The 15,291-nt window shown below is 33.5% G+C and overlaps 1 protein-coding gene across 3 annotated transcripts in view; it reads left to right on the top strand.

Moving 5' to 3' along the window:
- The first annotated feature begins 14,203 nt into the window (after positions 1–14,203).
- Positions 14,204–15,291, top strand: part of TAF5 (TBP-associated factor 5) — a 40,155-nt gene continuing 39,067 nt past the window's right edge. For 2 of the 3 annotated variants that reach the window (XM_088958571.1, XM_088958570.1), the window contains exon 1: positions 14,209–14,659. Coding sequence is in view for 2 of the 3 variants with exons in the window: in XM_088958570.1 (XP_088814696.1) it covers positions 14,511–14,659 (149 nt within the window). In the remaining variant the exon portion in view is untranslated. Of the gene's footprint in view, positions 14,660–15,291 lie in introns of all 3 variants that reach the window. The other variant, XM_088958569.1, reaches the window with a different exon arrangement.

Raw genomic sequence — 15,291 nt, 5'->3', positions numbered from 1 at the left:
GAGCTACCATACAAGTGGCGAGCTGCTTAGTGGCAAGCTGCCTATGCAATGCTGAGTTGTCTAAGTTGCCAGGCTATGAGGGTGAGCTGCCTGTGGTGAGCTGCCTATGGCAAGCTGCCTGTGGCTAGCTACCTGTGGCTAGCCGCCTGTGGCTAGCCGCTTGTGGCGAACTGCTTGTGGGGAGCTGCCTATGGCGAGCTGCTTATGGCGAGCTGCCCGTAGCGAGCTGCTTGTGGCGAGCTGCCTATGGCAAGCTGCTTATGACGAGCTGCCTATGGGGAGCTATCAAGAGGCCACACTTAGTTGGTATGAGGTGCCATGTGTCACAATTCCACTGGAGGGCCAAATCTGCCCTCATCAGTATGTAATTTAAAATTTGAAATGAAAAAAATTGAAACAGATTAAGAGAAATTTTAGGAAGAAGTTGTGGGTAATTGAAAATTTGGAATAGTTAGGTTCAAAAAATTGAAATAGTTTAAGGGGGATTAGATTATCTTAAAAAATAAAAAAAAAATACTAGAAAATATTGAAGAGGGGATATTGACATTGACAACTACCTTTTAAGAATATAGAGTACGCACATGTTATTGAATCCCAAAATTATCTTGGAGGCCAGGGTTTCCTCGAACTAACCCAACAACTCAGTAGTGCTCTATCATTTCATGAAAATAGGGAAGAAGATAAGAAATCCTCCCCTAGAGGCTTCCTAATGGATAACACCAGCCAATCATCCATGTTACGACATCTCATTACCCCGAATTGTTACTTTAGCTTGTAAGTTGATGTAGCAGACCCTGTAAAGGGTTGTCTAACTAGAGAGGCTTGGATAGAATTCACTAGGGGAGACCATAGAAGAGGAAGGTTGGTTCCTCTTCTCTATTTTTTCGGTATTAAAGATAGCAAGAAAATTGGATTATTTCAAGGAAACCTAGACCTCCACGATTTGAAGTTGAGCACAAAAGATTATCTTTAGTCAATTAACAGGGAAATATTTACAGCTAATTAATTACAATTGTAAGTTCAATAAAAAAAAAGAAAAAAGTTCTCCATGATTTTAGTAATGGTCCTATTCATAAGGAGATTTACGTGAGACTTGGCTGGTAGTAACAACCCGACAATTTTTTAGATATATATACTACTATTAAAAGTGGGAATAAGTTCTAGATTCTCGAATTTTTCTTAACTAAAAAAATCTCTATATTTGAATTTTACCCATCTTTATTATGAGGTCAAAATATGTAATTTGAACTTTTGCTTTTATTAAATACGTTCTCTTTCCTCTATATTATATTCAAGGTGTTAACTTGTATTCCCTCCCATTAAAGTCTATATTTAAGTTAAACTAAATAAATGGTCTTTGCTGATTTTTCTTGACTAAAACACCCTTACTTTTGAATTTGGTCCATCTTTATCCGTAAAGCCAAGAAACATAATTTGAATTACTACTTGTATTAATTTCATTCAATTCCCTCTCAATAAGTTTTATTTGATTTATCTTTTTTTCTCACCATTAAATGATTTTCATAATACAAGACCTATGTGTTCCTACTTAACAAGAATTTTATTTTTGGTTCCTAGGGAATAACTGAAGCATTTGGCAATCTGTTCCTTATGAACATATTTTTGTTCTATAAAAGTATAAAGAACATTTAGATAAAACTATTGATTATTAAGATTAAATATCCAAATCTATACACTCACAAAGCATTGTTAGAAGTCCTTAAACCTAAAATTAATAAAAAAAATACCACACAACATCTATGTCTTTCATTATCCATCATTGAATAAGACTATTTTAGGATCAAAACAACACAAATAAATAGCAAAATAAGAACCCAACATACCATGAAGAAGCAACACCCATAAGCCATAATGGCTAAGAATCAATGCATATTTCATGCAATTGGTTGTTGTTGCACCTCAACATGTCTACCATTGTCAAGAGGAATGAACTCTTAAATCCATACAAAGCCATTTTTTGCACCTATTTATATAAATAAAATGTTCTATTATGGAATATCTTGTATATTAACGGACAAAAACATAGAAGCACTAAAAGATATACCATTTCGATAGGGCATCAATAAAACCATCAGCAATAATTTCTTTATGTTGTTACCATAAATAATTGCATCTTGCCCCATCTACATGCACAAACTGGAAGTTTAAAATTCTTGACTTACATACTTCATAAAAACAATCTTAACTTACAATAAAGATAACAACATATTATACACTTAAAATCAACCAAAGTATAACAAAGTTGTAGTCAATAATCATTACCAACCAAAGTATCAAAAGCATGCTATATCCTAGGCCATCTTATTGAATCAACTATCCGATTTGCATTTTCTCATAAAAAATTTGTCATTTATGATACATAATCAACATTTGCTACACTATTGACCGATTAAGCTTCATCCACTAAATCTTCTTCTACCTCAAGATTTGCATTCCCATATTCATTAAAAAGGTCATCATCAATGATATCTCTCTTTATTTCATCTCAAATAAAATTATGAATCACAGAAGTAGCTATCATTGTCCAACATTGTGTTCTCAACAAAAATGATGGCATAAGTTTCAAGATGAGAAATCTTGTTTTCAACACGTCAAAACAATGCTTTATGTAGTATACAAGCTTGAATGCCTATAATTTAGTTCTTTTCTCACACCCCTTGGATGTCTTTGCTTTATAAAGTCAGACAAATGGTAAAAACCAGTTTGACTTGGGAACCCTGAATCGGCAAGGAAGTACTTTCTTGTTATACCAAAGCACACATTTTAGTATTTATCTTTGTTAGAAATGTGAAGTCAACAAGAAATTACCTTGAGGTGATAGGGGAAATAGACATTAGGCCTAGTAAATGCTTCAAAAAGAACATGTGAATCATTAGTGGAACCTTCCCATCTCACATAAACAAATGTGAAGTGCATATCAAATTACATGCGCATAGTACATTCTCTGTTGTGATTTGCTTCCCACCACAATACAAGAATTGTTGGTTCAATGGAACACTTGCATTGATATGCATGCCATCTATAGCACCAATGCAATTTCTAGAGGAGTATCAAATGTTCTAGGGGTGTTACAAGATCATGTGCTATCTTGACTACTGGTTTTAGAACATTCTTAAAATGATGGTGAATTGTCTCACCAAAGTGTTAGCAAAATTCAATAGCCATCCTATTAGATAATCGTTGGCACATAACCGAAAAAAATTCCCAATTCTTCTTCAACCGATATAAACTTTGAATCTTTCAATAGTCTATTCTCTCTTAAAGTTTTACACAGATTAATGAATACATGGGCCTTCATCCTAAACACACCTTGACACCTCTCGTGGTGTCCATTAAGCACTGCGAAGATATACCTAGTCCCTCCATCTAAATCTTTTTTTTTTCTCCTTTACACTTTTGACTATACTAAATAACATTTGTCATGAACATATAAAATAATTCAAGCACCTCATTATCACCATTTTCATTAGTACCAATAGTATAGTGGTTCATCTTGTTATATGGATACCGATTAAGACAATATATATGAAAACAAGTTCAATGAAGCATTTAAAACATGGAGAACATGTCAAAACAAGTTCAATAAAGCACCTAGATCAAAGATTTTAATCCATCACAAGTTCAAGTACCTAATTACAAGTTTAATGACTTAGACACCATTCTTTAAGTTCAAAGAGTTAACAATAAAAATTATGATAAATTTCTTAAACTACCCTTATGGTTTAGTTAATTAACTAAGTATACCCTTATTGTTTAAAAGTTGGCTAATGCTACTCTTATTGTTTCTGGTAATTGACTAACTCTACTCTTAGTGTTAGCTTCCATTAACTTTCTGTTGCATGTGATATCGTGTGACTAATATATTTGTCAAAAATTTTGAAAATACCCTTCCCGAATTTTGAAGATGCATTTTCAGCGTGGAGTCCCCCTACTAACTTCACTGCCTTCTCCTCCTCTTCCCAATCATCATCCTACGAACCTTGGTTTCAACTCAACCATCCTCTATTTCTTGTCTGCATCTACACTTGGAACAGATTGAAGAAGGCCCATCTTTTTTCTTTCTTCGTCCATTTAGCTATGTTGTTCCTTTTGCTAGTTTGTGCTCTGTTGTTATTGGTAACGCTGAGTTTCATTATGTCTTTGATTTTATTTGCTTTTTGAATTCCTTTCATGAAAGTGTGGAGAAAAAGAGGTTTTTGGAGTGGATTGCAGTGGTTTTTGTGGTCTTCGAGATGCTCAAAATGACTTAATCTTTAATTTTAATGGTCATTGTCACGAGTTAGAGATGTAATGGAGTTTGCCAACATACCTGAAAATGGTAAAATCAATTGCTCAAAAGTTTTTTAAATGTCTCGATGGAGCATAATAGGATTTCAGATGACCAATGTATTATCATCAAGTGTGATGGTGGTGTTATGAATAGTAGAAAATGAACATTTGGTTTCTTCGCTAGAAGTTGGTTGAAGTTTAATTGTTGAGTCAGATTGTCTACATGCAGTGAAGTCTTTGTAGGAGAAACTAATACTCTTTTTTTGGTCAATCTGGGATCTAGTTTATCATATTAAGCGTCATTTGAATAAATTGAATAAAATATATGTTTTATTTATAAGAGTTGAATGGATACTTCAAGAGCTCATGTTATTGTTCAGAATTAAAGATGGTGGTCTGAAAGTGTTCAGGTCAAAATTAATCTGGAAACATATTAATAAAAGGAGATTAAAAACATGTAAATACCACGGAAAGGTCAGAGCTTTTAAGGTCGTAGCTAGTGATAGAGGAGGGTTGATTGCAATGGTGGGACATCCGCAATCATCACACGGAGGAGGGCATTAGCAATACTTTTGTCCGTCTCTCAGAGCTCGAGTGTAGTCATCCTTCATCTTTCTAATCTTCACCTTTGGAAATTGCCTTCCCTCTGCAGATGAATCCCCTTCCCTTTGCTTGAAGCAGATATGGGAGTTATAGAGCGCATTGGTGTTGGACTATGTATTGCCCAGATCTGGGAGTTGCAAACAAATCCACTTCCCTCCGTCGCCTTCCCTCTATTTGAAGCAGATTTACGAGTTGCAGATTGCAGATACCATTTGTGCTAATCACAATGTTGATTAGCTACCAGGGAGCTTGGATGGAAGGGTTAATCACAACATTGAGCTCAACTACTTCCCTCTTTGTCGCTCTTCTCTTTTATCTCTATGTATTTGTAGTAGAAATCGAATGGTCCAGGCTGGTTTCTTGAGGTTTTAGAGTTGTAATTCGTTAGATATGCTAGTGTTTGTGACATACTAGGTATGGTTTTCATAAGATTTGCTAGCTGTAATTCAGTCGAACACAGATGTAGCGGGATGATGGCAAGCAGTGTATCGAAAACAGAGAGCATCGATGATTCATTTATTCTTTAAAAGGTGGAGTAAGGTCTGCTAACATTTGAGCAGCGGAATATCTATGAATTAAGAGAGACCTAAGGCCCATGAACTTATCTAAAGGGTAAAATAGTCCTTTTGTTTTTTTGTTAATGGAAAATTAAGGAGTATTAACGGTAAGAGAAGTATTAGTCAATTGTCAAAAATAGTAGGGGTAGTGTTAGTCAATTTTCAAAAAGTAAGGGTACACTTGGTGAATTCGCTAAACCATAAGGGTAGTTTATGTGTTGTTATGTTGTTCTAACATAACAACACATAAACCATAAAGACAAGTTCTATAGATTTAAACTCCTATTCCTGATTCTTCAACATCAATATTCTTTTATCAACTTCCATTGTCATAAATGTCTCTCTCCAACTTTGGTCCTACATTCGTTTGATTGTCCTTATATACATACTCTTACTTAAGCCCTCCATACTCTTGAGGACTTTTTGACACTTGCTGATGGAGAAATTACCAATAGTCTCATTGGATCCATCCATTGCAATGAATGACTTTTGTTTAATGTAGTATGTGAATGCCTGACATGATTCAACTATGACCTTATTTGTAGTACATTTCTTATACTTCCTATTTTTGGGTGTGACTATGTACTTAGGATCCAAGTCTAAACCTTGTGCGTCTTTCTTAGTAGTTTCCTTCATTATAGGTAGATCTTATATCAAATCATCTAGCAGAGTCGTTAGGACGCTCTCTATGCCATTAAGAAAATGAAATTTCATCACCATCTCCATCAACTTTATGATCCATTTCTACATCCTAAATTCCATAATAGCAACAACATTTAATCATATATAGTTTGTTTATGAAATTCTCCACTATTTTATATTAGTGATGAATAAAAATTAAAAGTTAATTCACCTACCCTTATCTATGCATCCCAAACTTCATCAATAATAATCACGGTATGTGTGATGGGATTATATCTAAATCTAGTATGTTTAAGCAATTTCTCAAATTCCCTATATATTATCCTTAGCTTGTTAAACTTGTTCCTAAATTGTGTTTCTGAGTAGTCATTCCCATTCATCTCTACAAATTGTTTATGTATCACACTCCATTCAATTTTGTTGAAAGCTGTGGTGGGTCAATTTTCCTTATTGAATTGCTCATGCATCAAAGTGATAAATACCTTTTCATCTCTTACTGTCCATTTGGTCATCTCATAATGCTTTTCCTTTGTTTCATTACTTTGACTTGTAACCACTTTCTTCCTTCCCTTTATGACTTTATGCCATCTTTCTATTAAATCATTAGATAAAAAACCACCAATAACTTGAGCTTTAAATCATAATTGGAGAAAGCAACACCTAGAAGCTAGATAAGAGTAAGTGATGAATTTTTAAATTTTTATATTATCTTCTTTTTCCTTGTTCTTTTAATCCCACATCACAAATGTCAAGAATATTATTTCTCTAGTATGACTCCATTAATGTCTTATATTGAGCTTGAATGACTACATGATTTAGAAAGAAAGATACCAGTTTTCTTTTATCTTTTTTTTTCTTGAGTCATTGAATCTGTTTTATATCATTTCATGTATGGAATCCATCCCATATTTAAAAGAAAGAAGAGATACTTGGATGACTAGAATTCGGATGGATGTTAGAGAATGGGGGAAATTGAGTTTAGCACCTACAAAGCATAAATGCATCTATATTTGTTTGTTTTAAAATTATATGGTTTTCTATGTGAAGTTAATGTTCTAAAGTAGATAATTACATTAGATTTTTTGCCTTGAAACTAGCTTTCTTAGTATTTTTGAAATCAGAATTAGTTTGTTAGTAGCAAACTTATTTTGTACTTTAGAAATCTCTGTTATGGAAACTCTCTCTTATGTCTTGTTTAAAGCAACATTTTATTTTGAATCAAAGTTTTAGTTTGAATTGTTTAAAGCAAAATTTTACTTAATTCTGTACTAGCTTTCCTTGGTTTCATTTTGGAATTGTTCAAAGCAAAGTTCTATTTTAAAATTTTATCATGAAAAAAATTCAAAAATGTAAATTTTCAAATGTCACATTTTGTAGAATGTTAGAATTTTGTTTTTCTGATTTTATTTAGCTTGAAATTAATGATACGATGAAGGTGTGTGGCTAAATGTGATGATTACTATCTTCTTATCATGGAAGGTTTTGAACTAGATTTTGTTGCTCATGCATGAATGCCACGTTTTTCATACCAGCATATGGAAGATGGTTTCATCTTGTACTTCCACATTTGCAATACCAATATGGAAGATGCTTTTACCAAATACTTAACAATTCAAACTTTCATGCTTGGGATGGTCATCTCAAACCATCACATGAACATCAATGGGCTCTGAAATTAAATCTCAAATTCATATGAAGATGGTTGGTCATCGAATCCTACAACTTCCACCATCAAAGATTATTAAAAGATCATTACAATCAAATTTTTAATTCAAAGATGATAAGAGATAGTTGGGGCATTGAGCAAGAAAGGAAACAGGGGATATATGAATCAATGGATTACAACCACCATTGGAGATTTAAACTATATTCAAAATCCTAGTGATTTATCTAGAAAGCCACTTAGTACAATCTCCATCATAACACACATCATTTGATAGGGCTTAACAGCACTACATTGTGTTTTAGCAGTCATACCCATAGTTCAAAAATCCAAGAAATTGCTTTTAGGAAGACCCTGATGCGAAATATGAAAATACACTCATCAAACCAAGCCAACATTAGTCTGATTTACAAAGAAGAATGCAAGTGTTGGACCTTACAAACCATATAAACGGTAATGCAAGCATTGAACCTCTATTTCGAGATTGATTGATCGATTTGGAGGGAAGAAATGAAAGATAGGGTGACAATAGATTGCAGAAATAGTATTTGTGTGGCAGATGGTCACTGTGTTTGTGTGGGCATATATGATGAAGAGACATACAAAAGAAATTAAATATATATAACAAAGACAAGCACATAAGAAACATTGGAATTTCATATTCGACCACACAATTAATACTATGAAATTGAAGAGTTGCCAAAGAGGCTTACATGTGTGACAATAGAAAGCCCTGTAAAGAAGTGATTGCAAGAAAAAAAGTTATTGATTGATAAATCTTTGGTAAGAAGCTCTATGTGGTGGTATCGTGGTAGCAAGTTCTCATTTATGGTGGGAAGAAGAAGGAAGAAAAGTTTGTTGAATTTGACTAGGACTTTCCTTCTATTTGCTTTACTTGTAATTACCAAGTTACCTTTTCTTTCACGTGGGTAACTACCACACATGTTAGCAATTTGAAATAATGATGTGGGAACCACATGTTTCCAAATATTTTGTTCTTATGGAGTGTTGTATTTGTCACCTCAAAAAAACACATTCCCATTCTAGAAAAAACACGTTTCTAACATAAATGTGGCACTAAGTGTGCTTTTGTTCGACATAAATGTCAGGAATGCAAGAAAACATTATCACAAAATGATACTAAGCAGGGCCAAAACCTTCATTTCATTTGGGTGGTGAATAAAGTAGTTCAACCGTCTTGGTCAAACACATTAATCAATGGTCTTATAGTTAAATAATAAAAATTTAAATATATTAAATATAAAAAATACAAAAAATGTGAAAAAAGTTTGGGCAATTGTCTAGTATTGTGTGTTCTCACAATAAAAAAAATAAGTGTGATAAATAAGAAGTATATTTTATTAATGATGTAAACCAATACAAAATATCAAATCAGCCCATAAATGAAGCCATTTTCCTATTTAGGTCAAATAGGTCATCCTATGGCTTCTTAATTAAATAATAAAAATTTCAAAAAAGATAGAAACACATCAATTTTTAAAAAATCATATATTTTGTGTAAACATTTGGGTACATTTTTAATTCCATGTATCCATCGTATTAAACAAAATAAAATTGATAAATAAAAATGATTTTTATTAATGATACAAATAGAATAAGAAATTAAACTAACTCAAAAAATAAAATTGTTTTTCGATGAAGTGGTGGTTGAAGGTCCATGGCGATACAAATTGGGTAGGCACAAATATAGTCTGGATTGACCCAAACCACAATTTTAATGGGCTAGGTTTGGATTTTCAGTCCTTGGGGTGGGCCTAGGTCTATAAGTTTGGGCTTTTATGTTTTCTTTCAATTGGGCTCAAGCCCCACCCAATCGCATAGATACATACATATGCACATATTTGCAAACATATGCATATATTCATATGTATTTTATTACATACATACATTTGTATCAAATTTTAGTGTGGGATAATTAACTAGGATGAGCCAAACCCAAGTGCACCAAATTTCAATGTGGCTTAGGATTTGGCTAGGTAGATTAAGTTTAACCTTGAGCTTGGCCTGAGCTTGAGCATTAGGTCCAATTCATAGGGTTTAAGCTTAAACCTATCCCAATCCACCCAATTTGCATATCTAGTGGTCCAATTATTTGGGCAAAATGGGTCGATCAATGATGTCATAATAATATAATAAAAAATTCAAATATAGCTAGTGTGAGGTGGTTATTTAAGTGGTTTGAGCTCTAAAATTGAGAAGATAGAAACTTGGAGAAATTAGGGTTTCAAAGAGATAAGGTCTCAACCAAGGAAGATATTAAAAAATTGGGGAAATAAGATGTTAAAAGTCTCTTTGAAGGGAATGTTTTCCTTGAAGCCCTATTTATTGATAAGGAGACTATGCATGTGTGCATGGAAAAGGATATTATAGAACATTCTTAAGTTAGTTAAGTTTCAAATCCCTACACTGGTTCAACAAGGACACACATTAGGTTGTAGAGTGGGGCCAACTACCGGCCTATGCAAGTTGTTCTTGTCACCTCCTCACGATCCAACCATGTGTCGTTTATATAATACCCTAATGTATCAAACATGCTATATGGGGATTGCACATCTTGTTCCTACAAGTTTCTGTAAAAGTGAGTAGGTGGTACACCATGGTCCATGAAAGCATGCCACAATCAATAGTTAGGTCCTTATCCATACACCCCAATGATTAACCATGGTCAACCACCATATTTCACAATTCTACCATATATGCAAGTTTGCCTTCTTATAGATTGAAATAAAAAATTATATAAAATATAAAGTTTTGTCAAAAAATTATGCACATCTCTAATATTATATATACCTCTAATATTATATATACCATACTAAACAAAAATAAATATAAGAAATATAAACTATTGTTATTACCAAATGGAAATAAAATGTAATAATGAATTTAAATCCACCAATACACTATGCATTAATTCTTTTTATTTTTTAATGGGTTCTAATATGGATATTAAAATTATTATCGTTATCTGAAATTTTTATGGGCAAATGCACGTGGACACCTACTAGTGGACTATAAGATCATGCATACCTAGAAAGTCTCTTCTACTAGGTTAAGCATTCTTTTAGGCTAGTAGCAATGCCCTCCTATTAGCTAAAAAAACTTATAACAAACTCAAAGCCAAAGAAAGAAATTTTTAAATTTTGATTTTCTTTGGACTAGGGATGGCAACGATTTTTTTTCTAAATTTAATAGGTTCAAGTTTTATATAAGCATTTTCAATTAATTTTGATCATAAAATATAATATTAAAGTCATGTTTAGTTCATTTTTTTTCTAGGGAATAGTTCATTTTGTTAATACTATATACTATTTTGATAATTTTTAGTTTATTTTATTTATTCATTTTGAATATCCATTTTCTATTCTGAATCCAATCCAAATCCAACATAAAATTTATGGATAAGATCTGATTTAAATTTGAATATAAATTAATCAAATTTGGATCTACCTATATCCAATCAAATTAATTGGATATGCACATAGGAAATTAGCCATTCTTATTAGGTGTTCGACTTGGACTAATATTCATTAGTTTGTCCACTCTCATTGGTACAAGAGAATGAAAGTAACGTTAAATAGTTAAAATTAACTAAAAAAATGATATGTACATAAAAAATTAACCACTCTTACTTGCTCTTCCATTGTGATCAGATTGGTTAGACAGTAGATATGACTCCAAAATAATTTCTAGGTTGAAGTTAGACTAGGGGGTGTTCGATACTGTGAATATATTATGGACAGGGCCGTTTTAGTCCCGTCCACAAAATAGCATGGATAGGGCCGTTTTACTCCTCAATTTATCGTCAACACTATTTTATCGCGAATGAGCCACATCATGGTGTGGACAATTTGTGGGAAAGATTCAGTATAACACACTTATGTTACATCAACTTAAACACCCTCATTTTTGTTAACATTTTAACATGTTTTCATTTATAGTTAAATTCATCTTTAAATTGTTTGTTGTTGAAGATAATATTATAGTGATTTTTTCTAACTATTTAACCATTTTAATTATTTTTATCTCCCTTTTTTGTTCGTCAAAATGGTTTGGTACTAGTACATAAATTAATATTATATGCATTTTATCTTCTAATAATTGGCATAAATGTAAAATATATTTATTAGTAAGTATATATTGGTGTTATGTTTTATTTATTTATTATTTTATATTATTATTTCAAATTGTTTTTGGCTTAAATTATGTTTTTTTTTTTTATTTATGGTTCATTTTTTACCTCACAAATTATGTACAAGATGTATGGAATCAACATGTGTGGTGTGGACTAATCCACGCCCACTAATTTTTCATCCATATTAGAGAACACTCTTTAGATTGGCTCAATTGTAAATGTCATAAGGCTTCTTACATTTTTAATTTCATTTAACAAAACCCATGCATCACATGTGTCCCAACTACAAATTAAAAACAGAGTAAAATATAAAAACCTCCGTTATAGTGTCATTATAGCAAATACCTCCTTTGAACTTTTGAGAAACTCAACAAAACCTCCCTTTTGTCACTGACCCAAATAGAGAATGTATACATTTACAAAATTACCCCAATACATCATTTAAGCATATCATAAAATACCATATTTGCCCTCAATCAAATGTCATCTTGCTCAGATGCTTGGCTGCTACAAATCCCCTCAATCTTCTACGATAATAAGGCTCTTCTCTATAGCTTTGTAGCTAAAATTTGTAGCATTTGTATCTTCATTTCATCTTTCTCTTTAGGGGGTCCTTGTAAGTAGGACTCCGATTATTCGTTTGATTTCTGATTACCAACAAGAACAAATGAAAATTATTTGTTCCTCAATCAGGAATTCAACAACATGACGAACTCTTCTTGCTACACAACCCTCATTTTTATTTTACAAAAATCTCTTCCGTCAACCTCCCACTATTCATCCTCTTTGAAGGTATTCGTTTTTGTTACTGCACAAAGGGCTTCCTGCTAACTTGCTTGATGGTACTTTTTCTTTATCCTTTTTTTTTTTTTTGTTCTTTAACATTGTCATCAGCCATGTGAGCAAGTTCACAATTTCCACTTTTTCCATTTCAAAAATCATCAAATCGTCAGAATCTTGAGACTCTAGACTTAGAAATTGTTGTGAAACTTGAGGCATTTTCAAAATTGATTCAGGAATCAAATTTTTGAAGTTTGCTAAATCCGGAAACCAATTTCTATATCCGTGCGTCTCTCCATTGTCTTTGAGACATGGTTGTTCATGAAATGACATCTGAATGGCTTGAAATTTGATCATTGTTAGCATGCGGTGCATGGCATCTTTACACCTAGATCTCAAATTTGATTTGCAGATGTAGATGTTTATGACAATCTAGTTGCTATTTAGAATTTTCAAACAGAAAAAAAATCCAAAAGTAAAATAAAATGACCTAGAGAATGATACAATCCCCAATATGATGCAAAATGGTGTCTCACTTCTCTATAGGCATAGGTTTCAGTAGTGAGATAAGCAAAGGTGGTTGATTAAACCGTAAGAATTAACGGTGAAAGAATCATTGACAAAGAGTAGAAAGATGTTCCTCTCTTCCTTAATCAATGGATCAAGGTTTGAAGGGTTGGAAAATTGAAAGATTCAATGTTCTTTTGGAGTTTCTCTCTTTCTGATGCATTTCGAATAGGACCCCTCCCTTAGAAGTGATGAAGTTTTTGAGCAAGGTTCCTCTATCTTGGTGTCGATGGAGTTTAGGATTGGGAGTTCCAAGGAAGAGGATAAAAATCAAAAAGGGTGTTTGTTGAGTTTAAAATGGGATTATTTAAGTAATTTTGTATGTAAAATAATTTATAAAAGAGTAAAATTGGTATTTAAAAAAAATTGATACATCAATCTAACCTTTTTTGTCTGAATGAATGATAGAAGAGAGGTTTTTGTTGAATTTCTCAAAAATTTAGGGGAGGTATTTATTACAATGAAATTATAGGGGATGTTTTTATTATTGTTAGAAACTTTAGGAAAAGTTTTTGTATTTTACCCTTAAAAATAAAACAATATAAAACCTATTAACCTGATGATTTTTTTTTTTTTTGCACCTATTCACCTAATGAATGGAGTAGACAAATTCGTGAGTTGTGAGTTGTGACCACCCGGGGCCGGGTCATTGAATCATTGTTTTTTTTTTTTTTTTGCAAAGAAGCGTGTGAACCGGTGTTTTGACTGACTCACCGGGTCACTCGTCTAACTGACTGGGTAAAGACGGGTTGAAATTGAAAATCGTCCGGGCGTTTCTTCCAGGACCGGATAAAACGATATAACGGTCCGGCTGGACTGAGCTGAGGCCCAAGGGACTCTGGTTTGACCGTTTGAGTGGGTTCGCCTCTTTGGCTCCGTGTGCGTGTGAGAGTGCGCCCTTCGAGATCGGATCTGCTCCTCATATAAGGCGCAAATCCCAATTCGCGCCTTCTGCCAAGGAATGAGGGATTCCTGCGGGTCAGGGATGAGACCGGGAAGCCCTAATCCGAAGAAAATACTCAGAATACGCGTTAAAAATCCGGGATTCCTCAGATTTCGGTTAATTTCGATCCAGCGAAACAGTCCGCGACCCCGATTCTGAGTCCCGACACGGGATAACCATTGTCATAGCTTTCTGAAACACTGTGGGTGGGGAGAGAGTGAGAGAGAGGGAGAGCTGGAGGAGTAGAAGTTTGGAGTTGCCGATCTGTCCTTCTGGGTTTTGTGTAGCTGTTTGTATTCTTTTGGCGGTGAAATGGAGGACGAGGAAATCGAGAAAATGGTGATTGCATACCTGAAGAAGAAGGGCTTCAAGCAAACGGAACTCGCCCTACAGGAAGAGCAAAGCAAAAGCTCCTCCGCTTCTCAAACCGATCCCGACAAACAGATCCTTTCTGTTACTGAGTACGCTTTCATCTCCCCTTAAAAACCAAACTCTCTCTCTAGTGCTGCTTATTCTGATGGTTTTCGGAAAGTTTTAATTATCAACTGCAAGCCTTGATAATTTCTTTATATTGCTAGCCTGTAGAGGTAGTATATGTTAAAATCATCACTTTTAAGTATATTTATAAGAGAAGGTTAATAGGTATCTCTCCCCACATGTGAATTCTTTGTTGAGCAAGTTTCTAAACCACCTTTTGTTTACTAAATACTAATCTCATGTTTGTTTGTATCTGCAATATAAGATTTTTCTATTCATTATTTTGATGTATGTGGACTCCCCTAGTAGATTTGGGTAGCTTGTTTCATACAACTTGGGAAGAAAGAAATGTAAGAGTTTTTAAGATAAAAGTCCATCAAAAGAAGCAATGGTTGTGGGGGTGGCAAATTGCTTAATATCTATTCCTATTTTGGCTTACTATTCCATTCATTGATATTTGACTTCCTTCCTACACACATCTTTATTAAGATGAACTTTGATGGCTGTAGTTTGGGTAACCCTGGGAATGTAGGGATTGATGGAGTCTTCAGTAGTTTGGCTTAGACATACAGAAGTTCGGCTTAGCTTGGATTGATTGCACCCCTAGTCTTCAGGA

The sequence above is a fragment of the Nelumbo lutea genome, chromosome 8 (genome assembly GCF_056320005.1).
Source record: "Nelumbo lutea isolate HS-2025 chromosome 8, American lotus-T2T, whole genome shotgun sequence".
NCBI lineage: Eukaryota > Viridiplantae > Streptophyta > Magnoliopsida > Proteales > Nelumbonaceae > Nelumbo > Nelumbo lutea.
The sequence above is the reverse complement of the archived record's forward strand: the minus strand, read 5'-3'. Positions and strand labels throughout refer to the sequence as shown.